Source organism: Triturus cristatus, chromosome 8 (genome assembly GCF_964204655.1).
Source record: "Triturus cristatus chromosome 8, aTriCri1.1, whole genome shotgun sequence".
Classification (NCBI taxonomy): Eukaryota; Metazoa; Chordata; class Amphibia; order Caudata; family Salamandridae; genus Triturus; species Triturus cristatus.
In genome coordinates, this window is record NC_140591.1 from 845,627,565 (window position 1) to 845,655,010 (window position 27,446).

The window sequence follows — 27,446 nt, forward strand, 5'->3', positions numbered from 1 at the left end:
CACTGAGTATTCCAAAATAGGGATACAGTTCTCCCTAAAATATGTGAATATTCCCATAAGTTTAAGCATACCAGGAACCAACTTCCACTCCAGCATATGTGTGTAGGAAAAATCTGTATTTTGTTTGTTTTTGTCCCTTAGAACCATGTGTGCAAGTAATGATGGGTGGGTACCTTTCAAGACAGGAACATGACTATTCTCATCCATAACACTGCTGTCTTCTGTGCCCTTTCCTGCCGCCACAGAATCCACAATACTTACACTGAGATATACAATGTATAATGGTGAAGAAAAAGCATGTGAAATCAGCATTATTACTATAGGAAGGGACTCCTTAGAAGTAGCTGTCTTCTGACTAGAGCCTAGGTCTAGCCCTTGTTGACCATCCCATCAGCCAGATGATCTGTGAGAGATCCTCTAAAAAACTGAATGGTGATCTGAGAAACACAGAACGTGCCACAAGCCCTCCGTTGATCATCTCAACCACGATAGAGGAGACTTTCTGCTTGATGATAAAGTGCAGGAAAGCTGATATTAGAGGAGGGATACTTTCTGTCAGCATGCACCCATTACCCACCGTTGAATTTTTAATTTAGAATGCATTCATATTCTACATCTGGTGTGACACTAAGTATGGACCCTTCCTCTACCCTTCGGTATGGGTGAAAGAAGAGTATCTTGAGAAGGACATGCGGTGTCCCCGAGCATTGCAAGGTGGTACGGAGGAAAAGCAAATAGTCATATCCTTGGGTACTTAGCTTGAATGACAGGACTCGATTTTTTTACCTAAGGCCATATGCTCTGATTTTACAAGTTTTTCGAAGGGGATGGCCAGTCCTACCCCCTCTATAATCAAGTTGTACTCCCCAGGGACACAGGCTCATAGACACTGTTTAGTTATCACATGCTGCGCAGGAACATTAGTGATCCTTAGGTTTCAGAAGATTCCTAAATCTAACATGAAGGCAGTCAAAGCTCAATATATTAAGATCCATTGGACAGGTATCACCATATGCAGTGTTAAAAAGATATCATATTTGTAGTCACCAACCCATATTGAGAGCCATCCTTGGACTCCAAGATGCTGGGACACTAGCATTTTTCAACTCTCACTGGTATAAACTACAAATCAGTCCTGGCAGCCTTACATGATGCCCAGGCTAACCAAAGGCAACAGGTAGCCCTTGCGCCGTGCATAGACTACACTGTTTTGATTGCATTTAGCCTTCCTGGTACCAGCAAAAAAAGGGCAGAAACTTGATACTTGGAATTTCATCAAGACCTTTGTCTTTAATGTGCCATGATTTATTTTCGGAATAGAACTAAAATGGAATGTAGAATTTTGAAGAGGATACATTACAATTACTCTAGGCGCTATCATATTTTGCTTTCTGTGGTTTTGAACTACCATACACTCCCAGGTCTCACCGTGGACATGCATGTGACTTACTTTTAGTACCATATCCATGGTATGGAACTATTGTAGGATAACATTGGCCCAATTGATTGGCCTAAACAACCCACAGAACTGGAACTTGAGTCAGTCAATCGATTGTGGAACTGGGCCAAAGCCATTCAGATATCTTTTTGAATATCTCTTGAGCAGGTAAAGCTTGATAACTGAGACTGGTAATAGTGATCTTTATTTGTGTTGCATTTTAATTCTAAGGTGCTTATTGATGTAAAATAAGACTTCTAAGTAGACAACTAAATTTAGCGTGTGTGCGTGTGTGTGTGTGTGTGTGTGTGTGTGTGCGTGTGTGTGTGCGTGCGTGTGTGTGTGTGTGTGTGTGTAAGAGATTGAGAAAAAGAGCGTGAGAGAGAGGGGGAGTGAGAGGGAATTGTGTTGTGCTATTCCTTACTCAAATTGCTCACCACCTGCCATGAGTCAGGACCAGAGACTTGTCACGCTACCCACGAGTGTCACTAACGCTTTGTATGACCAACTTTCCAGCATTATTTTCAAAATTGAACACCTGCAGTCACACCTTTGATTGTGTGGTGGTCCCTGGGACTTCTACATCTGAGACAGGGATGGACAATTGATTTTAAAATTAACATGAAGTAAAGGATGCAATAAGAACCAAACATGGTTTCAACGTTTCACGTTACTTACTGGTACAAGCCATGGAGGGAGGATCTTTCTCTGCCCGGAAGTAATTCCTCTCACAGATACAGTTTACTGATCCTTCTTCATATGTTGAACTGTGAGGTGGGCACTTGGCACACTTCATATTGCCAGAAAATGCTTTATAGAATCCGGGTTTGCAGGCTGCAAAACAAATTAATTGATGTAGTACAATGAAAATAGATCTGATTAACACTGATATGTATGTATAAAACTATACAGAAAATATTGCAATTCAGCAGAAATTATACAAATTTTGTGAATCATGAATTTGATATTTGTGACAGAGCTAGGAATGAACATTACGTGATGGTGGAGCAGTTTGCTGCTTTTCACTTTCGAAATGTTGACTCACGTTACACTAAGAAAGACAAACTGGGGGAGTAATGTGACTTTGAAGGGAATAAGGGGCATATGTATCAAACGATTTTTTAATCGCAAACGCTGCGATTCGCAAAATAACAGCGTTTGCGATTAAAAAACCGGTAATCGGAATGTATGAGCCAAATCCCATCGCAAAATTAAGGAATTGCTAATTTAGAGATTTCTTAATTTTGCGTAAGCATTTAAGAAATCGCAAATTGCGATTTCTTAAATGATATGTAAAAAGCACCTAAGTTGTGCGAATTATCCTTAAGAAATCGCAAAATACCACCAACCTCCAGTTGGTGGTAATTTGCAATTTCCTTTCAAAATGCACTTTTTTGAATTTTACAAAGTGCCACGTGGCGCTCATACATGCCCTTAGGGCGTGTATGTGCGCCATATGCACACACATGCTCATTTCAGGGGTGCATCAGGGTGTCATCATGACACCCTTGCACCTTTGAAATTATTCTCAAATTGCGATTAGCAAATTGCGATTCGCTATTTGAGAATTACTTCCCATTCATTCCTATGGGTCTCCTGGCCCATAGAAATGAATGGGCAGGTATTCCTTAATTGCGATTTCGCAATTTGCTAATCGCAATTAAGGAATTTTAAGAAATCGCAAAAAGTTTGCAATTTTTTAAATACATCCCGTTTTGCAATTCTCAAATAGCGATTCTTTAAAAATCGCTATTTGAGAATCGCAAATGGTGATGTTGATACATATGCCCCCTAGTCAATACTATTAAAAAAAAAAATCAAGAAATGTCCCCAGTAGCGAAAACAACTTAATGTGGCAGATCACGTAGATAGTTTTATGCTTGGGTACTTGAACCGGTTGGCATCGATGACGTGATCGCATACAGAGGTTTGTTCTGGAATTTGTAAGCCAAAAAAGCTGCCAGGAATATATGAACTTGTTGTGAAATTTATATTTTCTTAGTTACTGCAACCAGCAATGAAAAATGCGTTATGTTTCAATATTAGGTAACATCAGCAGTTGTTGGGTCACTTTCTGAAGCCCAATGTCCAATTCTGATCGTCCCCCATTCTCGATTTGCCTATTTCCTGAAGCATAATTATGTTTCCAGTGTTCAGTTCTGCGAGGGACCGTTATAATCCTATTTTTGTTGTAAAACTCTAATCTCCTATTCAAGTCTGCAAAAACCTGCCTCTAACAATTTGGGAAGAATTTTCATACAAACGTATTACTGTCTTGCCTGACACTTTGCTTGCACAAACCAGCGTGAGACATTAAAAACTATAACTTTCTACTTACCAGATTGCATAAAACAGTTCTAATTGGAAGTATTCAGAATTTGTATAATTTCCTCTGGCATAATTTGGGGAATTACAACAAAAGCGCATGAAATTATGCATAACTACTGAAAAGCAAATCTGCCATTTCCCACTATATTTAGCAAAACAATTTGCCCTTGTGTCAATTTTGTGCGCAAGGATGCATTTGGACAAAGGTGCTACAAAGCGCAACTTGCACTCTGTTGTTCCCATGCGTTTGTGGTACATTTTTATTGAGAATTGCACATTCTCTGTAAGTGTTTACCACAAATGGTGCATAATTATGTTAAGTGGCATAATGGCAACATTTCTGAAACTTTTACATAACAAACGGATATTCTTGGATGTAGGTGAGTTGTACTGCTGTAATTTCATTTTCGCCCAACCCTAGTTTCAATGACAGGTGCAAGAAGCTGCTACTAAACTCTTCAGAACCTTTGTAACCTGAGTGGATTCCTGGATTTGAAGCTCTTTACTCACATTCTATTTTTCTGATTTCAACTGTCATCTCCATTGCTTTTGTTAAAACTGTTTATGACCATTTGCATAGGTGCATCCTTGCTCTCAGTCGGGTATTTGCTGCTGAGCCTCGGAGTACATTTACTGAGCACATGTGGTATGTGTTGAGCAGCATATGAAGTTTGTGTAATTTGCTTTTGCGTAATTATGTGAAATTTTAGAAAAAGTACACAAAACTATGCAGAATTACTCCAAATGAGAAACTATCATTTGACACTATATTTAAGCGTGAAATGGATCCGTCTGTCACTTTAGGACAGGAGAGTGCATCTTGTGCTTAAAAAAGCATACAAAATGCATGTGCTACAATGAGCAGCCACTTGCGTCTGTTTATTAGTGTTGTTCCTATGCGATTTGCACAATTTTTTTCTGTGGCTATCACATAATTACATGACATGACACAATAGAGTAATTTTAGGAATTTAGCGTAACAAGTGGAATGGGAAATAAAAAAAATTACTCAAAATTATTTTACAGTAAAGGCCATTTTGCCCAGGTCTAGTTTCCATTTGCATGCGGTAGAGCACAGTATTGCTGCCTACATCTTTTCCTACCCTGCCTCTTGACCGAAGGGTCTGTACCACTACCCCAATTTGTCTATTGTACTTATATGTATCAAATTTCCATTTTGCCTCTGACGATGACATTATACAAATGTTTTTTAATACTGCAAAAGATGGGGCTATTGCCATGTCTACAAATAAAGGCTGACGAGAACGTTATAAGAAACACGTTCCTATATATTTACAATGCATTTGCATATTGACAGCACCTGGGGCTGTGAAATGGTGTCAGCTTGCAGTTGCAGTCTGTTTCACCATGTTCAGAAAGTGTTGATTGGGTGGCACCTATTTTAAACAAGGTGTTTTCAGAGAAATTATGTTAGCAAGTAAATGTTCAAATATGACACAAAACTAAAAGTCCTAACACACTTTAGAATAGAGGACAGGTGTTTTTCACCTTAGCAGTGAAAGCAAAATGAACTAAAACTATAAAAAGCTAATTAGATTAAGGCACAGCAATATGTTATTATTTTAAATTACTTCATATTGCACAAGTTGTTTGTGAAAGAGCCAGGGCCCACTTAAACATTTCTACTAAACCATATGGTCTTTTTAGCTGCTTGAGAGTTAAGAGGGAGAAATAAAATCACAATTACATTTCAAAACAATGTAACCAATACAGTCACACAATAATCCACTCTAATTCTGAATCTGAGATTAGGAAGATTTAATAATAAATTGAGGAACAGGTTGATATAAATCAACCTCAGCATTATCATATAGAAATACAGAACAAACAAAATGGGTCCAAATCTCCTGAAGAGATTTACCCTACATAACGAAAAGCAGACAATTCGTTCAATAATGATGTGGAAAGCAAAAAATGAAAAAGAATTGGACATTAAATTGAGTCAAGTGATTGACAAAAATAAGCATGAGCAAGCTACACTGCTTGAAAAGGGGCAACCCTAAACTAAGAAGTATTAAATAAGAATGAAAATTTGAAAGGTGTAAGATGTCAGACACTTCAGTAGAAGAAACTCCAACCAAGGGTCAAGTAGCATGAAGCCACTCAAAGCAGAAGCACAGGTCTGTACCTCATGAAATCCTAAATTGTCTCTCTGTCCCTCACTACATTACAGTAAAATACATTAGTTGCACCAAAGGTAAGTCACGTGTTCGTCTCCAGTAACCTTCCAAGATTCCAGCACAAATTGATTACTGGCACCACCTTTCTCACATTGATAAGTTGCTACTTCATTCGTCCTTGGCTATTTGTTTCCTCCTCTATGACAACTTGCCTCCTTGCTCGTTACTGTGATTCTCCTTGCCAAGATCCGTCTTGTCATACCTTGCTAACTAACCGAAACAAAAACCCTTCTTTTCTAGCTTATAACACTTTGTCCGCACCTGCAGTAGCAACAAAAGTACAAGCAAAAACTCTCTACATTGAAGGTTAAATACGAATTACAGGTTGGTCTTTAAAAGTGAGCTCCCACTGAAACAGTTCTCGAGGCCCAAAGATTTACGTCAACTTAATAGTGCACAGGGTTACAAATATGTGCGCATTTCTACACACATAGCAATTGCAACTTCTCAGTGCATGAACAGAATGCAAAGATTACGAAAATATCATTTCATATAGATCAACATGAATATAATTTCTTGTTACACATATAAATGCTTAAATGTTAGTCTACACATACACTTTATTTCACCAGCTTCACAATAAAACACCTCTAAACATTAATTTCTCCTAAAATATTATTATGTGAATGTTACAAGACAATTAGTCACATTTCTATGCAAACAGTTTATAAATCTCATTCCTTTTCATGTGGAGAACTTTAAGTATACAATTCCTGATCTTTTCTTAGTAACATTAACCACACAGAATATATTTCAGTGCTGACTACGCATGAGTATGATGCACTCCTACAGTATCTTTGGATGGGATCAAAATTACGCTGTTCTATTTGCATATTGTATATGAAATGGAAGTGCGTATTTTTTGATTGGTCTGTGTAACTTTTTTCTGTTGAAATAGAGTTCCTTTCCTAAAACTATGTAAAATCTTCTGTAATTAATCAATTTTCTCATCAACAACAACACAACATTTTGCTCACAATTTAACATACGTCTAAAGCAGTACATGCCAACATGCACACACACACAATCATGCACACATTCTATATGGCTAGACTATGTTATAATCTTACAGTCAAGACTAGTCAAAAAGTCTATTTTTCGTTTTTCTTTTCCAGTGCCTGTGAAGCCCTGAGACCTAGTGCTAAAAGTACAGTGTCTCTACGTTCATGACAATAGGTGTAATACATATCAGTGCTCAAACTCCACAAATATGTGTTCTGTCATTAGGGGTTGACAAACAAGTTGCTTTTTGGCTTTGTATTTACTTACTGCTGTATTTTTACTCAGCGTGTGCGGAGTTTGCGGAGTCATGCTGCGAGGAGCTCTGCAGAGTGCTAAAAAATCTTTGCTGCACTACGCGGAGTTCCATGAGCGGCGGAGTCCGGTACGTCGTGCTGATCACACAGATGTTTAGCTCCAAGAGTTTCTCTTATGCTGTAAAATCAGCATGAATGGCATCCTGCGGAGAACTAGAAGCGGCTGCTTCTTTCATACGCTGAAGTAGATTTTCTACTCGAGCGGCAGCTTCCTCAACGCAAGCTGCAGTTTTCTCAGAAATCTCGCCGGGAGGTGGAGTAGTGTGCGATTTCTCATGCTCGCAAACTTAACGCTGGCAAGCCGCACAAGAATAAAACCTCTGCATCACTTCTCCTAGTTTTTCGGAACTGCGCGCGGAGTGGGGAAACTCCACAAACTCCACCAGTAGAGCGGAATTCTTTAACTGCCCCTAATTTTTATATGGTCTTATGCAGCGCTGAGTCCGCTTAACTACATTTCAGAGTGCTATACAATCAGAAACCCTATTCAAGCAAGCAGACCGCAGGGATGAACAGTCCACATAAAATACTAAAAGAAGGACTCAATGCACCTTCATCCCAAAGCAATGTCCTGTATGTGAATGGTCTATAGGCCAGTCTCTCGGGAGAAAATATATACTTCCCCAATGATAGGTTATTTAGGACGCATCATATCGAAGGATTCCACCATTCTTTACTCATATGTGCATAAATTACACTATAACGCAACAGACCACAAGCCCTATGTAAACCTACGCATGTTTGATATTGTCAGGCTCAGACAATTCGGACCATCATAAGCGTTATCAGCACTCTATGTTTTATGTTTGTCTGAAAAACAAAAAATACCATTGATTAATATTGTTAGGAAGCAACTGGAAAAATAGTAATTTTTCCCCTTTTTATCTTGCACCTAAATGGGTATTTATACAAGTGGGTGGGAGTTTATACCACCACATAGAGCTATAATAATTTGTATGAGTCACTTTCTAACGTCAAATACTTCCTTTACACTTACATCGTACACCTTTTCTTCTGCACAGAGCTCGCATATATAAGATTTTCTTACTTAGAGATAAGTCTTTGTGCTTGCTGAGGTAGTCGTTTTCAGAGGATTTTTCACTTGGAATTTCCTTGCAAGAATAGATTATGTTAGCACCGGTAATTCCATGAATTTCGATTGCCTATCTGTTTTAACCCCTTCGCCGTGGCAGGAATTCCGCTGTGGCGCTGGGGGGGGTTTGGGGGCAGAGCGGTGGCGCTGTGCTCGTGACGGAACCACTCCGTCACGAGCCACGGTTGAGCTGTGCTCATGACGGAGTGGTTCCGTCACGTCTCCGCCCACTGCGCTAATCGCCCGCACAGGCGGGGAATTAGCGCCGCATGGGCGGAGCGGCCGCCAACGGCTGTAGCATGACGGAACCACTCCGTCATGAGCACAGCGCAACCGTGGTTCATGACGGAGTGGTTCCGTCATGAGCGGGGAAGGGGTTAAAATTCGTGTTTGAGTGTGTGTGTATGCATCTGTGTTTTTTTTTTTTTTACTTGTTTTTATTAAACATTTTATGTATTTTATACAATAAACAGGTATGTTTGCGGCAGCACCCGCGTCTGGCCATGGGCGAGAATACAATGTTATGGCAGTGCTTACCCATGTGCTGGTTGCGGTTTGAAGGGAGGAAGATATACAGTTTGGAAAAGGATAGACGAGAAGGAAAGGAAAAAGAGAAAGAGTTAAGATAGCATCTGTGTTTCAATTTATGAGTGTTTGGATCTGTGTGTTAGACCCAATAGAGGTACAAAGCTTCTTAAATGTCAGTGTACATGGTACCATTTATAGGGTGTGTTGTGAGGAGGAAATCGCATGTTTGTTATTAGGAAGTACATGCAAATTAGCCCACATTATTCACACACACGACTGTCCCCATTTGTATGTGTTTTCGGACATTTAATTTTTTTGGAACGTTTGTGTTGGGGAGAATACTTTTGTGCGTGTGTTTCTGTTTTTATGTGGCGTGTCTTTACCTTTGTGATAAAATGATTGTGTTTCCTGGTGCATGCGTCGCCCTCAAACTTTATTCTGTTTCTTGCTCTTTCTCAATGCTTTACGTTCTTCCTTCTCTGGGCTGTCTGCCTTTCATCGTGTTTTTTTGGGTCTCACACTAGCTAAAAAGTTTTATTTTACCACGCAATACTTACAAATAAGTGCATAGCATACATACGTCCTTGTAAGGGCAGTCAGTAGGCTACTGACCTGCTGTTGTGCCATTCACCTTTTGCATCCACCCACCCCATCATACATCAGGGGACAACTGGTGAGTTCGCTTCCCCCATTGAATCCTCTTATTGTAAGTGATAGTATTTTGCCTTGCATAGCATGCATAGGAAATGAAAAAGTGTGAAGGACTGGTAGGCCAATCTGCCCTTTTTACTTGTTATCTTAGTTTACGTTTTTCTTTTAGATTGTGGTGGCCTGTCAGCTCCCTCAGAGACCTCTACCAAACTCTCACTGGTGGGTTCAGTCCACCACATTGCAGGTGGGCATTGGAAGGGGTACCCACCCTGAAATGGATTTTAAAACCATTTAAAGATACCCCCCTGTTTGTGGGTTCATTAAGCATCTGCGCAGACAAGGGGCAATCTTTGAATCGACTTTAAATATATTCAGAGGGGGCTGCCCTTGTATATGGTTGCTTGCAAGTAGGTATGCATAGGGCGAGTTAGTTTTATAGTTTTTAAAATAGAGTTTTTAAAAACATTCAAAGCTCGCAGCCCTGATATGCGCTCATGCATCTTAATAAATGCACACACTTGAGTGGCCGACTTGGAACAATTTTGGATTACTTTATCAAAAACCATCCTAAAGAAACAACCACTGTCAAAGCCAGCAGCTCGGTAGCGATGACAGCCTATTGGGTTGCCAGTACGTTTCTGTGTTCTCTTTGGTTCCCCTTTCTTTCAGCTATGCCCTTCAAGCACCCCCCTGATCCTATGACTTTCATGACTATCTTATATTTTTGTCTTTGGGGTCTCCCTTCTATTTTTGAGGTTTCCCACAAGCCTTAACCATTAGCCTGTTTGTTTTCTCTCTTCTGTACCACTTTGTCTTTAAGGCCTCTCTCTTTTTTCTCTTTGATCTTAGTGCCTCCAAAATCTCTCTCTGTTGCTCTTTCCTTACTGATGTTTGCTTCTGTGGGATGTTTCTCTCACATTCCTCTGTTCCCAAAGAAGCTCTGACTCCAATTTGCATTATTTCTTTTTTGCTTCTACATTATGGGTCTATCTTTCAGTGTTCTTTCTTTGCCATCTCTTGCTGTTTCTCATTTCTGTTTCAAGTCTCTCTCACTTATATGTTACAGAGCTCTCTCTCTCTCACCTCAATATGTGCGGACATTCTTTCACTTTTTGCCTCTCTTTCTCAGGGACGTCTTTCACTCTGCCTCTGGGAGAGTGGGTGGGACTGTAAACTGTAGAGGGGGCTAGTGAACACCCCTCCTATACTCTGAATCGTTACCCCTCCGGAAGCACAAATGGGAAGACCCAGAGGAGGAACAAGAAGTGCCCGGGTTGGGTGATGCGAAGGACCTCCCATTCCTCTGTTTATTTCGGAAAACAACTGAGTATCTACAGGCATACATTACTTGTACATAGATAAGTTATTTTGTGTCAGGAATTTTATTTTATTTATAACGCTCAAATAATAGCAAAATTATAAAGCATTGCTGTATTTTTATTTTTATATGTAATAAGAAACCAAGATAGAATGTTGAAATAACATTGGTGTGGTAACGCAATTTCACTGCTCTCCATCACCACGAATCATGCACTGAACAAGCTTAATAGTAAGGAAGCGAAGAGAACTATTTTTGTCAATGAAAGGAAGGTTGCACAAGGCCAAGGCCACCAGTGTTGTTGAAGGTCTCACGTGTGAACGCCAGATGGCCCAGTTTTAACAGATAATATTTACAGCAGATGTTGAAGAAGAATGGGATTTTTTTTGTTTGTTTAAAGTGCGGGCAGCCTCATAACGTGCTGAGAATAGCCTCTTTGATGCCTTTCACGGGAAAGGTACTTGTTACCTCCTTCATGGTTGGTGTGTCCCGCGAAATCAGCGTCCGCCATGGATGTGAGCTGCGCGAGCGCAGGCACTCCCAGTGCGTGTTGACAGTTGAGTTACGGACTCCCGCAGGCGGTCCAGCCCTGCCGCCCTTGTCACGCGGGACACTTCAGTAATGCACGTGCAGACCCCAAGGACAGCGCTGCAATTACCATGGAAATTAAAATTGAGCACACAAAGATGCTGACTGGCCGCAAATCTATTTTTAGTGGGGATTGTCTTTTCTATCGAAGTAGGTGCAACCTCTGAGCGGCACAGTCCCGGAGTACTATTATTAGCGCGATTTATTTTTATCTAGATGAGTGAAGACTCGTTATTTTGTAGGAGAAAGCAGGTTAATCTCCACAGCATTTCATCTTTAGGAAGACGTAAGAATTTCAGGGTCAAATTTCGTCCTCACCAGGGCCGGCTTTAGGGCGGTGCGACCGGTGCCACCGCACCGGGTGCTGGCTTCCTGGGAGCACCGTGTTTGAAAGTTTATTATGCTTTTGAAGCACCTGCTGCAGCATTTCTCCCCCCCCCATCCCCTCGCAATTATCAGGCCTCACATAAATGTCAAGATAACTCGTGTGATTAAGTATCTTCCTGGAGAGAAATCAGTATTTTGTATAGTTGAGGTTTTGACTTTTAGGTGAAGTTAGTGCAGAGGGTTAATATGCCTGCTGCAAAGAACGTGTACCAAGTACATTACAGAGTGCGTATGATATAAACAGATCAGCAGGTCACTGCTTTTAAAAGAGACAGCCTTTTGTTACTTGCAATTTATAACTTAAAGTCCTAATATAGGATAGTAAACTATTAACTTTCATCTTTGAACTGCATACACACTGCAAAGTATACATTATTAGAACATTGATTAATGTTGCAAAAAGGATTAATTTGGCTAGAAATCGATTCTTATTATTAAAGAAAACTCCCAACTATGCTGTTTCTTTTTCGACTCTGATTTTGTGCTTCTGCATACCAAGCACTCAAACTATACTGCCTACCAGTATGGATGACATGTGACTCCTACACTTTGAGTCCTTTGGCTTATGTACCATTTCCTATACACTGATTTACACAGGTATGATTGATTGTCTCTGTGTAATGTGTGTGTGATGCAAAGTGCTCGGACACCCTACACTGGTATGAGTGGTGCTGTATAACTAATTCAATGCATCTGAGAGGGTGTGGTTATGGAGACTTGGGGGCATATGTATCAAGTTCCGTTTTTGCAATTCTCAAATAGAGATTTTTAGGGAATCGCTATTTGAGAATTGCAAAACGGGATGTAATAAAAAATTCACAAATGTTTTGCGATTTCTTAGCATTCCTTAATTGCGATTAGCAAATTGCTAATCGCACTTAAGGAATACCTTCCCATTCATTCCTATGGGCCAGGAGGCCCATAGGAATGAATGAGAAGACATTCTCAATTAGCGATTCACAATTAAAGAATCGCAAATTGAGAATAATTTCAAGGGTGTCATCCTGATGCACCCCTGAAATGAGCATGTGTGCGCATGTGGCGCACATACATGCCCTAAGGGCATGTATGTGCGCCTCTTGGCACTTTGAAAGATACCAAAAACAAAAAGTGCATCTTTCAAAGAAATCGCAAATTACCACCAACTTGAAGTTGGTGTTAATTTGCGATTTCTTAAGGAGAAATCGCACAACTTGGGTGCTTGTTACATTGCATTTAAGGAATCGCAATTTGCAATTCCTTAAATGCAATCGCAAAATAGAGAATCGCAAATTTGCGATTCTCTAATTTGCGATGCCCTTTTGGGATGATACATCCCAAAAGGCCTTTTCCCGTTCGCAAACGGGCAGATTCTGAGAATCGGCCCGTTTGCGAATGGGAAAAGCGCTTGATACATATGCCCCTTGGTCACTGTTAAAGTGTGCTAGTGAGAGAATCTGTGGTGGAGGTGGTCATTGGGGGGGCGCCAACAAACGTTGTCGCACAGGGCGCCACCAGCACTAAAGTCGCCCCTGGTCCTCACTCAGCTCAATCGGTGTTGTCATAAAAAAAATATATATAGTCCGTCATTTGTGGTGCTGAAGGGTGGAGAAGCCCCTTCACTGTTAAAATGCGGTGCTGCCTGAAATGAAGACCGCACATAAAAAGAGGGCGCGCATGCCAGACAACCCTTAACTGCAAATGCCTAGAAAAAGCCGCCCGTAATAGGGGGAACAGCAAGCCAAAAACAACAGTGGATGAAATGATAATCGCTCCCATGACTTTGCCCCGACGCTGTGGCTGATTATCAATTCACCCAATGTTTACATTGGATCTGAGGCGCCCCTTTTAAACAGTGCGTTTTCCATTCATATTGGTTGAGGTGTCTGTGGCGTATACATACCATATTTATGTGCAAACTTGATGCGAAGTTTCACGCTGGTGGGGAATTCATGTATTTTTCCACAGAGCGATGAACGGGGAAACTGTATGTCGTCGTTTAGTGGCTTTGACGTTTAGGTTCCAAAATGGAATGGAGAAAGCGCTCCATTTTTTACTGGTTTTGTCACATATTTTATAGTAGATGTGAAAATGGAAGCTTTCTGTTTTCTAGGTTTCTTGTTACTGGGCTTTCTCATTGGGCACATGAAAGGCCAAAATGCTGTTTTACGAAGTGGGTATTCTTATGAAAACTATGCTAAATATATTGTTGTTGCTTTAATGTCTGAAAGAGCCACCTTATCTGTAGAATCTCTATCAACAGTTTTTATCTATGATATTTTGAGTCCTAACCTGTGCCCCACTCTTTAACACAATGGGCCTCATTTATGAGAAGTGACGCATCGCTGCGTGAAAGCGGCGATGCGTCACTTCTCAGTGCGTCCTCCTTGCGACACCAATGATGCGTCATATTTATAATATGACGCATCATGTCGCAAGGAAGGACAGATACGTCAATATAACTGACGTATCTGTCGGCGTAAAAAGTGGCGCATTGCTGGAGTTGTGTCGGAAGCCTGACGCAACTCCAGCAATGTTCCTTTCACATGGGGCAAGCCCCATGTGAAAGGGCCTGCATCACCCTTACGCCTGCCAGAAGGCAGGCGTAAGGTTTTGACGCATTGGCGTCCTAGTAGTGGCGCAGCAAAATCTCATAGAATTCGCTGTGCCACTCCTACGACCCTTTCTTGCAGGGGTATGTCCACCCTGCATACTTGGGGGCAGATTTATGTTCCCTGGCGCATCCCGGCAAATCAGCAAGGATGCGCCAGGGAAGATGCGTCACGCAAGTTTGCCCGCTGCGCCACCGCAGATGCGCCGCATTTACAATGCGGTGCACCGTGGCGCAAGGACAAGCAGCTGCGTGACGCATCTGCCGGCGTAAGGGCGGCGCATTGATGGAGTTGCGTCGCAAGCGCGACGCAGCTCCAGCCAGGCTCGGGGGTGCCCTATCGTTACAATGCTGCGTCAATCCTTACGCCTGCTTCAAGCAGGCGCAGGGTTTTGACGCAGCATGGGCCTAAAAGTGACTGAGTGAAATCTTATAGATTTCACTCAGCCACTTTTAGGAGGCGTTCCTACGACGGAACGCCCCCCCCCCTGCACAGGAACGCCTACTGCTGGCGCAGGGCTTTACAATGTGACGCATCTCTCTAGATGCGTCACTTTGTAAATCTGCCGCAGCATGGCGCTGGCTTTGCGCCGCCGCTGCGTCACAAAAGTGACACAATGGCGGCGCAAAAGTGACGCACAGGGCTTATAAATCTGCCCCATTATACCTAGCGCAGGTATAATGTAGCGCAGGGGTTTACGAAGTGACACATCTACCGAGATGCGTCACTTCGTAAATATGGCGCGACATGGCACATGTTTTACGCCACTGGTGCGTCACAAAAAGTGACGCACCGGTGGCGCAAAAGTGACGCAGGGGCTCATAAATGAGCCCCAATCTCTTTGATGCTAACAGAGTAAGAACATGCTTTTGTTGTTCTGCTTGCAAGGCCGGAGCGCCCAAGTAATAGCATGCCTGGTAAAATGTACTACCACTGGCGAATACCAGTTTAAAGTGGTCACACAATTGGAGGAACTATATCCTAAAGGCTTTCCCCTTTTCATCTGCACTATCCGTGCACCAGCACTTTACTGTGTGTTAGTCCATCTCTACTAAGGTAACTTAACTAATAGTTCTTTAGCGATTAGCACGGAATTTCGCTTTTTAATTGTTTATTCTGATAAAATTCAACCCTTTCTTCAGTTTTATCTGCTACGAGTTTGCTTTTTTAAGTGGTATCAGTACAATTATTGAAGAGCTCACGCATTAGCACTTCACCTTGTTAATACTTGAATTAATTAGGACATTTAATGAAGTGATCTTATCTTTTAGCATGTCCTTGATCTTTTAACTGATTGTATACTGGCTAATACTGTGTTCTCATATCATGTAAAGGTTTTAATTAACTAAATCATGAATAATAACCTCATAAACTACGTCCCATGTCACCGGCTGCTTTACAGTTGGCCAATATCTTGTAGTTCATTAATGCCATTCTTTGGAATATGTTGTGCATCACTTTTCTTTGTATTATCGCTTATCCTTGGAATTAATGATTCAAAGTCAGACATTTCCTTGGTAAAATTGTGCACTATTCAGGGTCATCATAATCCTTTAGGGGACGTGCAGCTTAATTACCAGCACAGAATTCCAAGTGTTTCAAAAACATGGCTGCACATGATTTATTACACAGATGCAAAGGGCAAATGCAGTGCTATTTGAGGGTGCTACCCAATGGCAAAATGAAGCGAAACAATGCCCCGTGGCGCCTGCTTGGCAATGGATAATAGGGATTTCGGCCTAGACTGTCTTGATTGTGAGCAGACTCACAACCTCTCAGTAGCCACTTGCAATGAGTTTCATCAGTCCTTGGAAGCCTTTAGCTTATTGGCAGAACTTCCGCAGGTGACTGTGAGCTCCAAAATGGCACCAATAACAGTCATTATGGCTGTATTTTCTGCAAGACCACTTTCTGTTGAACAGGCGTATTTAAAAAATTAGCAACTTGTACTAGGAAGATACTCTGAAGAGATTCTAACATCCTCCTTCTCAGATCCAGCCAAATATTGATTTGGGAGGCAGATGATGTTGTCACCCAGAGTAAGGTTATGTTATGTTGTGTTATTTAGTTTCTAAAGCGCTCACATACCCAGGGGTGTATTGGTTCTGCCTTGATGGGAAGGACAGTTATAGAGCTACGGGTACAGCTGATGGAGAAAAACGGTACAGAACAGAAATAGGTTATCGATTAAAGAGCCATGTTTTAAGGGCTTTTCTAAAATGTTGAATAATAATAATTTCCTTCATTTTGAGAGGAAGAGAATTCTACAGCTTAGCTGTACCGATCACAAAACGTTTACCACCCCAAACAGTTCTCCTGAATTTGGGGACTATAACATATTTTGAAGCCTTAGAGTGTAGTGATCTGGTGGGAATGTACCAGGCAAATTTTGAGTTAAATAATCAAGTTTGATGTTGTGTAGTGCTTTAAATGCAATGTGCAATGCCTTAAAGTTAATTATTTTCTTGACAGGCAGCCATTGTAACTCTCTAAGTGCAGAGGTGACTGATTGATATTTTGGTGGTCCATACAGAAGCCAAGAGACAGAATTTTGTAGTGTTTTCCTTTTTATTGCATGTTGATTTACAGACCTTTGCAGTAGTCCAGTTTAGATAGGACTAGTGCTGTAACAACTGTTTTTGAAGGTTAGCGGGAATAAAGGAAATAATTTTCCTGATTATTTTTAGGATGTAAAAAACTGAAGATGCAGTTTGATTAACCTGGCATTCAAGCGTTAGCCTATTGTCAAAAGTAATGGCAAGGTTCCTTACTTTTCTGACTGGCTTTGGCAGAGCACCCATGTCCCAGGGCCACCAGCTGGGGGACCAGAAAGAAGTGTTATTTCCAAGGAGCAAAACTTCAATTTATCCTGAATTAAGTTTAAAACATTTTTTGTTCATCCAGTCCCCAATATGTTTTATTCAGTTGTGGAATCTGGTGGCCATGTGGACTGGGTTGCCTGAGACCGAGACCACAATTTGGGTATAATCCACGTAATAGATAATAAAAAACCCAAAGGATTTTATGAGTTTGGTCAATGGTGTTACGTATAGATGAAAAAGAGTAGGACTGAGTGATGCCCATATGGAACACTACATTGCAAGGTGAAGAAATTAGATGGATATTCATCCATTGCTACATATTGCTCACGTAGAGACAGAAAAGATGTTAGAAAGGGAAGGGCTGTTCCTCTGATTCCTAGTTAGTGAAGGTGGTCAGTCAAGATGTTATGATTAACCATGTCAAATGCCGCCGAGAGGTCTAACAGTATCAAGTTTAACTTGTGCTCTAATTGGTCATCCCATGGATATTTAATCAGACAATTTGAGCCAGGTAAAGTTTGGTACAAATCGTGTGGGCAAATATCTCAGATTTAGAGTATGTTCACCTCAGAACAGGGGTAAAAATGTTCAAGTAATATTTTAGTCCCGATTCTGAGGACTTAAAACTGAAATCATGTGATAATTACACATCTACTGAATATCACACCTGACAACATCAGTGTTTATAGGGAGGTCCTTTCATTCAAATTCAAACACACTTCAGCCAGTGGCATTATCTGTTGCCTCAGTCTCCTACTCTTTACTGTCTGTGTGTAACTGCAGAGTGGACAGTAGCTAATAAGCAGGGATGAATAAAAAAAGGCATGTTGTGCTTATATCACACTCTTAGGTAATTACCCAATTCACTTTCAAAATAAAAACTTATTCAGAAGAGCTGATGTCAGCAGAAAGAGAGAATGTGCAAGCAGAGCAAGGTAGGAAATGTAGGAAGGTTGCAGTTTTCTGCACTTTTGCCCACACTTTTTCTGGGATGTGTGCAAAAGTGACTTTGCAAAGTTTACACTTTATATCTATTAAATATTGTTGGAGGGAGGACCACCGGGGAGTCGGGGAGACTATTCCGGGGCACCTTCCTACCGCAAAGTTATAGCCGAGCGCCGCTGAGAAGCCCCCTCGGGGAGGTCTTTCTCCTAGGATCGTACTAGGCCCAGTAATACCACCACACAGGACTCAATATCAGTTGCTTGACTTGGTTCTTTATCAGCAGTAGTACGTTCAATATTTACAGTGGGATCGAGGGATCCAGTAAGAGTCTCAATGTCTTCTAGAGGGGTAGGGTAGCGGGACAGTCTTAGTACCAACCAGGTACGGGAGGGCTCTGCGCCAGACCTTGAGTGCTGGTCTCAGAGCGGCTCGGATGTGGGGAGCCGCGACGGCGTCTGCAGGGCTCGGGTGGTAGTCCCGCTTGGGTCGAGCCGCGACACAGTCAGCAGGGCTCCGGTGTTAGGTCCGCTTCGGTCGAGCCGCGACGAGGTCAGCTGGGCTCTGATGGTAAGGTTCAACAAGGTCGGTCCGCGACAGCGTCAGCAGGCCCCCAAAGGTTCGTGAAGGTCTTTAAGCACGGTGGAGCCGCGACGTCGTCAGCAGGGCTCAGAGTGTGGGTTCAGGATGAGTCTTCTTCCGTAGGGTCAGCCGCGATCCAATCAGCAGGGCTCTTGACTCCAGGATACAACTACTGTCCTGTTGTCGGGTCGCCCCAGATATAGGACTGGAGCCCTTTGATGTCCAGACCCTTGCGCCCGGAGGGGGCGGAGAGGCCGAGTAGGGAGCGGCCAGACGCCCAGCAGGAGAGGTGCCAGGCCCCAGAGAGCTGTGGGGCGATCGCACCTAGGTGTGGAAGGACGGTTGGGGGTCCCATCGATACTGCCCTCCGCCGGGAGTGGGAAGGGTTCACGTGGTATCCCCCGGGCCAGGGGTTGGCGCCTCGATGTCGGGCCTCGCTGGGACAGAGGCCAGGTGGAGCGGGGTCACGTAGGTGGTCACGTGGAGTGACGTATAATCCAAAATGGAGGGGCCCCGAAGTGCATGGGACCTCGTGCGGCTTAGCGAGGGGGAACAGGACCACGCCATGAGGCCGGCTCCAACACGCGTCCCCCCCAGCTGAAGGCAGGGAGAGTCACCCATCTCCTTGGGGGTTCTCCTCGCCGAGGCGGAAGAATCTGGACAGGCCGTCAGCATTGGCGTGGTCGTTGCCGGGCCGGTGTTCCACGGTGAAGTCCATCCCTTGCAGCGAGATGGACCATCGCAACAACTTGGGGTTCTCGCCCCGCATTTGCATGAGCCACCGCAAGGGCCGGTGGTCAGTTTGGACCCTGAAGTGGGTGCCGAAAAGGTAGGGCCGGAGCTTCTTGAGAGCCCATACCACGGCGAAGGCCTCCCACTCGATGGTGCTCCACCTCTGTTCTCGTGGCAGCAGTCGGCGGCTGATAAAGGCCACAGGTCGGTCAAGGCCCTCGGCGTCCATCTGGGAGAGGACTGCCCCGACCCCGTACTCCGAGGCATCGGTCTGGACTACAAATTCCTTGCTGTAGTCAGGGGCCTCTAGCACAGGGGCAGCGCACATGGCCGCCTTGAGGGCCTCAAAAGCGGTCTGACAGCGGGGCGTCCAGTGCACCGCCTTGGGCTGTTTCTTGGAAGTGAGCTCCGTAAGGGGGCCCACAATGCTGCCATAATCCTTAATGAATCGTCGGTAGTAGCCTGTGAGGCCTAGGAAGGCCCGGACAGCGGTTTGGGTTGCGGGGGGCTCCCACGCCTGGATGGCGTCGACCTTTAACTGGAGGGGCGCCACCTGGCCAGTCCCCACCTGGTGGCCCAGATAGGTCACAGATCCTTGACCGATCTGGCATTTACTGGCCTTAATTGTGAGCCCGGCTCTTTGGAGAGCGGCCAGGACTTCCCCAAGGTGTCCTAGGTGCGCGGCCCAGTGGTCGCTGAAGACTGCAATGTCGTCTAGGTAGGCCGCGCTGAAGGCTTCTAGCCCGGCCAGGACCTTGTTCACTAGCCGCTGAAAGGTCGCTGGGGCGTTCTTCATACCGAAGGACATTACCCGAAAGTGGTAGTGCCCATTGGGGGTGGAAAAGGCGGATCGTTCCTGGGCGCCGGGAGTGAGCTTGATCTGCCAGTACCCAGCGGTGAGATCAAAGGTGCTTAGGTAGCGGGCGGCCCCTAAGCGATCGATCAGCTCGTCTGCTCGTGGCAAGGGGTGGGCATGGGTCTTAGTGACTGCGTTCAGGCCCCGGTAGTCGACACAAAATCTGAGTTCCGGGGCAGTGCCGGGGGCGGCGGCCTTCGGCACCAAGACTACCGGGCTGGCCCACGGGCTGTCTGATGGCTCGATGACTCCGAGGGCGAGCATCTTGGAGACCTCGGTCTGTATGCAGGCTCGGACTCGGTCAGGTACTCTGTAAGCGCGGTGTCGCACAGGGGGGCTGTCCCCAGTATCCACGTCATGGACGCACCAGGGGGTCACCCCGGGCGTGAGAGAGAAGAGGGCAGCGAAGGGGTGCAGCAGCTTCTGCCAGTCATGGCGCTGTTCTGGTGTCAGGGTGGCGGAGAGGCGGACGCCCTCCAAGGAGCCGTCTTGGCCCGAGGACCCCAGGAGGTCTGGTAGGGGCTCGGAGTCACTTTCGCCCCCATCGTCGGTAGCCAGCAGCAGGCTTAGTTCAGTTCGGGCAAAGTGGGGCTTGAGCCGGTTGGCGTGCAGGACCCGGAGGGGGTTCCTCGGGGACTCCATGTCGACCAGGTACGTGACGGGGCTCTTCCTCTCAACTACCTTGAAGGGCCCGGTCCACTTGTCCTGCAGGGCGCAGGGGTCCACGGGTGACATGACCCAGACTTGCTGGCCCGGCTCGAATTCGATGGTTGAGGCATTTTCGTCATACCAGCGTTTCATGTCTTCTTGGCTGGCTTCGAGGTTGGCTTCTGCCAGGGCCCGGAACTTCCGAGTCTGGTTCCGCAGGGTCAGGAGGTACCGGTAGACGTCGGGAGGGGCATCTTGGACTTGCGCCTCCCAGCCCTCCTTGACCAGGCTGAGGGGCCCTCGGACGGGGTGCCCATACAATAGTTCGAAGGGGCTGAAGCCCAGGGATTTCTGTGGTACCTCCCGATAGGCGAACAGGAGGCAGGGCAGCAGAACATCCCATCTCCTCCTCAGGGGCTCTTCCAGGCCCTTGATCATCCCCTTCAGGGTTCTGTTGAACCGCTCGACCAGTCCGTTCCCCTGGGGGTGGTAAGGGGTGGTGAATTTATAGGTGACCCCACATTGTTGCCAGAGGGATCTCATGTACTTTGAAATAAAGTTCGTACCCCTGTCGCTCACCACTTCTCGGGGGAACCCCACCCTGGAGAAGATGCCCATCAGGGCCCGGCCCACCACGGGAGCTGTCACGGTGCGGAGCGGGATGGCCTCGGGGTATCGGGTGGCGTGGTCGACCAGTACAAGGATGAAGCGGTGTCCCAGGGCGGTTCGGGAGTCGAGGGGCCCCACGATGTCGATCCCCACTCGTTCGAACGGGGTGTGGACGGCTGGAAATGGTTGTAGGGGGGCTTTCACTCGACCCCCAGTCTTCCCGCTAGCCTGGCAGGTCGGGCAGGACCGGCAGTGATGGTCCACGTCTCTTCTCATTCGGGGCCAATAGAAATGGGTCACTAGGCGGCTGTAAGTTTTGTCCCGCCCGAGGTGTCCGGCGAGGGGCACGTCATGCGCCAGGTTCAGGAGGAACTCTCAAAATCGGAGGGGGACCACCAACACCCGGCCGGCCCCTAGTTCGGCGACTTTCTGCTCGCTATACAATAAGTCATTGTCCCAATAGACCCAGTGGGTTCCCGTGGGGTCCCACTGGGCGGCGGCTTGCTGTCGGGCCCCCTCGAGGGACGGGCAGGCCTTCTGCTCTTGCTGGAATTGTTCGCGGGTGGGGCCCCCGTCGTGGCGCCACTGGCCCAGCTCGGGGATCTCGCTGAGGGAGGCGGCCTCGTCGGGAGAAAGTTCGGATGGCCTGGCCTCCTCGTCAGGTTCCTCCGTGCCGGAGGAGGGTGGTAGTTCGGGGCCCGTCGGCTTGTCGGGGGCCGTGGCAGCGGCTGGTTGGGCGGTCATGGACCGGGTGGTGGCGCAGGCCCACTCGGGCAGTCCTAGCATCCCCAGATGCTCTCGGCGTTCCACCTGGGCCCAGGGGGAGCTCTCTAGGTCATTCCCCAGGAGGCAGTCCACTGGGGCGTCGTCGCGGACAGTTACTTTTAGGGTGCCGGACACTCCTCCCCACTCAAAGGGGATCCTGGCCATCCGGCACATGCTCTCGGTGTTGTCCGCGGTCCGGACAGGGCATAGGACATGTGGTAGGATTTGTTCGGGGGTCACCAGGTGGCAGCGGACAGCGGTCACACTGGCCCCAGTGTCCCGGAGGGCTTCGGCCCGTCGTCCATTGATGGTGACCCACTGCTGGTACTTCTGGGTGTTGTTTGGGATGGCAGCTCGGGGCACCATTTCTCGGGAGCCCAGGCATACAAGCGACATGGCAGCTGGTTCCCACTCGGGGGACCCGCCGTCGTGGTTTTCCTCCTCGTCTTCTCCCTCCCCCAGGGCTGCGGCGGCTATTTGCCGGGGAGGGGGCCCAGCGGTCCCGTTCCGTCGGTTCACGGGGCAGGCCGGGTCGCTCGCATAGTGGCCGGTCTGCTGGCAGCCGAAGCAGGTCACTGTCGGTCGTGGTCCAGGCCGTGCGATAGGGGTCACCCTTCGGCCCAGGGTCAGGGACGTGTGGTTGGTGGCTTGGCCTCGTGGCGGGCTTCTGGGCGGCCCAGCCGGGAATTCTCGACTGCGGTGGGACCCCCCCTCCTCCGCCTTGCTGGCGGGGAGGTCCCGTGGTACTCCGTTGGTAGTCCCCCACGGGATTCCAGGGGACCCGGGTGTTGACCCATCGGTCTGCTTCGGCGGCGAGCTTCCGGGGCTCGGTCAGTTTACTGTCCAGGAGGTGTTGCCTTAGTTCAACAAAGCAGTTGTTGGCGAGGTGCTCCCAGACAATGAGGTCGAACAGTTCATGGTATGAGGTGACCTTGCTCCCTTTTATCCATCCTTCAAAGGCTCGGCTGAAGAAGTCCACGTATTCTACCCACGTGGTACCGGGGAGCTGCGGTGGGACCCCCCTCCTCCGCCTTGCTGGCGGGGAGGTCCCGTGGTACTCCGTTGGTAGTCCCCCACGGGATTCCGGGGGACCCGGGTGTTGACCCATCGGTCTGCTTCGGCGGCGAGCTTCCGGGGCTCGGTCAGTTTACTGTCCAGGAGGTGTTGCCTTAGTTCAACAAAGCAGTTGTTGGCGAGGTGCTCCCAGACAATGAGGTCGAACAGTTCATGGTATGAGGTGACCTTGCTCCCTTTTATCCATCCTTCAAAGGCTCGGCTGAAGAAGTCCACGTATTCTACCCACGTGGTACCGGGGAGCTTCTTGCAGTCCCGGAAGCGCTGCCGGTACATCTCGGCTGATAGTCCATAGCGTGTGAGTAGGGCTTCTTTCATGTGGTCGTATGATGTCATCACCGCGTCGGGGAGTTGCAGCAGGGTATCCCGGCCCTCGCTGATTAACCTCCCCCATAGGCCGGCACCCCAATCCTTCCGGGGTACCCGATGGGAGGTCATGGCTACTTCGTATGCTCGGAACCATTGCTGGATGTCGTCATTTTTATAGTACTCCTTGACGACATCCTTGGGGATATGAACCTTTGGCTCGGTCAGTGGCAGAGCATCCCGGGCTCCAGGGGTGCTGGTCTCCCCCGTTTTAGATTTTAGTTCAAGTTCCTTGAGGCTCCTCTCGTGCTCGAGGGTTAGCCGTCTCTCCTCTAGTTCCCGATGCCGTTTTTTTTCCTCGATTTCCTCTTGCAGCCGTAGATGCTCCAAGGCTATTTTCTTCTCCGCCAGTAGGAGCTCACCATCCAGCCGGAGTCGGGCGAGGTCCATTTCGTGTGTCCGGACCCTCTCCCGTTCTCGAATTTCTTCGTGGGAAAGGCTGGTTTCTGGGACGTTTCGCCCCCATCTGTCGGGGTTGGGGTCGGCAGGTTTCCGTCCCGGGCCGAGGTCCCTTCGGCTCGGGGTGGAGTGGTCTCGGGTTCTGCCCAGGCTTTCAGGGCTTTCTGCATTTCTTCCTTGGTGCCCAATCCTGTGGTTGGGATCCCTTTGTCCTTGCAGAATTGTTTCAGTTCTTTGTGGGTGTATTCTTCCAACCTTTCCGGCTGGAAGGCTGCGGCCACGGTTGCCTCTTGGCCGTCCATGGTTCCCTTTTCTTTTTCCGTCTGGTTAGGTAGTGGGTGTGTTACTTGCCTGTACGATTGCGTCTGGCTCGGATCCCGTCGCTGGCCACCAAATGTTGGAGGGAGGACCACCGGGGAGTCGGGGAGACTATTCCGGGGCACCTTCCTACCGCAAAGTTATAGCCGAGCGCCGCTGAGAAGCCCCCTCGGGGAGGTCTTTCTCCTAGGATCGTACTAGGCCCAGTAATACCACCACACAGGACTCAATATCAGTTGCTTGACTTGGTTCTTTATCAGCAGTAGTACGTTCAATATTTACAGTGGGATCGAGGGATCCAGTAAGAGTCTCAATGTCTTCTAGAGGGGTAGGGTAGCGGGACAGTCTTAGTACCAACCAGGTACGGGAGGGCTCTGCGCCAGACCTTGAGTGCTGGTCTCAGAGCGGCTCGGACGTGGGGAGCCGCGACGGCGTCTGCAGGGCTCGGGTGGTAGTTCCGCTTGGGTCGAGCCGCGACACAGTCAGCAGGGCTCCGGTGTTAGGTCCGCTTCGGTCGAGCCGCGACGAGGTCAGCTGGGCTCTGATGGTAAGGTTCAACAAGGTCGGGCCGCGACAGCGTCAGCAGGGCCCCAAAGGTTTGTGAAGGTCTTTAAGCACGGTGGAGCCGCGACGTCGTCAGCAGGGCTCAGAGTGTGGGTTCAGGATGAGTCTTCTTCCGTAGGGTCAGCCGCGATCCAATCAGCAGGGCTCTTGACTCCAGGATACAACTACTGTCCTGTTGTCGGGTCGCCCCAGATATAGGACTGGAGCCCTTTGATGTCCGGACCCTTGCGCCCGGAGGGGGCGGAGAGGCCGAGTAGGGAGCGGCCAGACGCCCAGCAGGAGAGGCGCCAGGCCCTAGAGAGCTGTGGGGCGATCGCACCTAGGTGTGGAAGGACGGTTGGGGGTCCCATCGATACTGCCCTCTGCCGGGAGTGGGAAGGGTTCACGTGGTATCCCTCGGGCCAGGGGTTGGCGCCTCGATGTCAGGCCTCGCTGGGACAGAGGCCAGGTGGAGCAGGGTCACGTAGGTGGTCACGTGGAGTGACGTATAATCCAAAATGGAGGAGCCCCGAGGTGCATGGGACCTCGTGCGGCTTAGCGAGGGGGAACAGGACCACGCCACGAGGCCGGCTCCAACAAATATGTCAATTCTTCACTGTATTGTCATGATGCCACACTTGGATTGATATCTATAATCTATCTATCTATCTATCTATCTATCTATCTATCTATCTATCTATCTATCTATCTATCTATCTATCTATCTATCTATCTATCTATCTATCTATCTATCTATCTATCTATCTATCTATCTATCTATCTATCTAGCTATCTACAGCATAAGTTAAATTACTATTCTTTCTGTACTAGTAATTAGTCATCATTTCTAACATATCTCCTCTGAGTGGCTGTTTGGCTGTCTGTATCAGTGTGTGAGTGGTTGTCTGAGTGGCTGTATGAGTTTGTGTGAGTGGCCATATGGATATGCTAGTGGGTATCTGAGTAGCTGCATGGGTGTGTGAGAGGCTGTGTGAGTTGCTGTATTGGAGAGTGAGAAGGTGTGGGTGTGTGAGTGGCTGGCTGACTGAGTAGCTGTGTGAGTGGTTGTATGGGTGAGGGGGTCAGTGTGTGAGTGGCCAAATGGGTGAGTAAGTAGCAGGTTGAGTTTGTGTTTAGGTAAGTGAGTGGGTGTGAGTGGCTGTACTGGAAAGTGAATGTCTGTGTGAGTGGCTGTAAGGTTGAGTAAGTAGATATGTGAGTGTTTGTATGGCTGTTGGAATGGGTATGTATGTGATTCTGTGGGTGTCTGAGTGGGTGTGTGGTTGGTTGTATGGGTGAGTGAGTAGCTGTGTCAGTGGCTGCATGGGCAAGTGACTGGGTATGCGAATAGCTGTATTGATGAGTGAGTGGCAGTGTGAGTGGCTGTATGGGTGAGTGTGTGAGTGGCTGTATGGGTGAGTGTGTGAGTACCTGTATGGGTGAGTGAGTGGCTGTGTGAGTTTCTGTATGGGTAATTGAGGGCTTGTGTGAGTGGCTGTAAGGGTGTAGGAGTGGGTGTGGTAGTGTCTATATATCTATATGACTGGATGTGTGAGTTGCTGTATTAGTGAGGTAGTGGATGCATGAGTGGTTGTATGGATGAGTTAGTGGGTGTGTGAGTGGCTGTGAATGTGTGAGTGGGTCAATGGACAAATGATTGGTTGTGTGAGTATTGGTATTGGTCTGTGAATGGGTATGTGAGGGGTTGAGTGGGAGTGGGATTGGGTTGTATGAGAGATACTATGGGGGTGTATGAATGGTTCTGTGGAAGGCATCATCAGTGATGCCATTAGTGACATCACTGACCTTGCCATGAGTGATGTAATATGTGAGGTCATAAGCAGTGCATTGTGGGGGCATAAGTCATTGTTAGCTATGGTAACTATAACTGCTGAATTTCACTGCTTTGTATGAGTGAAATCTGAGTCTAACTAGAACATCCCTGTAACCTTTGTTTTTTACAGTGAATTTCTAGGTTTTTAAAAATATATTTCCTAACTAGAACATCCCTGTAACCTTTTTTTTTAAGTGAATGAATTAAAATGTATACGGGCGCAAGAAATCACCCAGAGGCATCTCTGCACTAAGTAAGACAAGAAAAGATGACCAATGATTTCCTATTTCTGTACAAAAAGCCATGTTTTCAGAGACTTTCTGAAAATGGCAAGATAAGGAACTGATTTCAGTTCAAAGGAAAGATGGTTCCAATGCAAGGCAGTGTGACCTGAAGAAACTTCTCTCACCCGAGGATACACATTTAAAAGGAGTTACCACCATATGTTTTGCAGATCCCAAATTTTAGCCCCTGCCAGGCATACACCACATCAGGTTTTTCTTAAAATAGGAAGGGC

At 46.7% G+C, this 27,446-nt stretch overlaps 1 protein-coding gene across 2 annotated transcripts in view; it reads right to left on the reverse strand.

Annotated features, from left to right (window-relative positions):
• The window catches only part of EPHA3 (EPH receptor A3), an 853,417-nt gene that overhangs the window by 446,548 nt on the left and 379,423 nt on the right, over positions 1-27,446 (reverse strand). For both annotated transcript variants that reach the window (XM_085622346.1, XM_085622345.1), the window contains exon 4: positions 2,117-2,272. In XM_085622346.1, the coding sequence (XP_085478472.1) occupies positions 2,117-2,272 (156 nt within the window). The remainder of the gene's footprint in view (positions 1-2,116; positions 2,273-27,446) is intronic.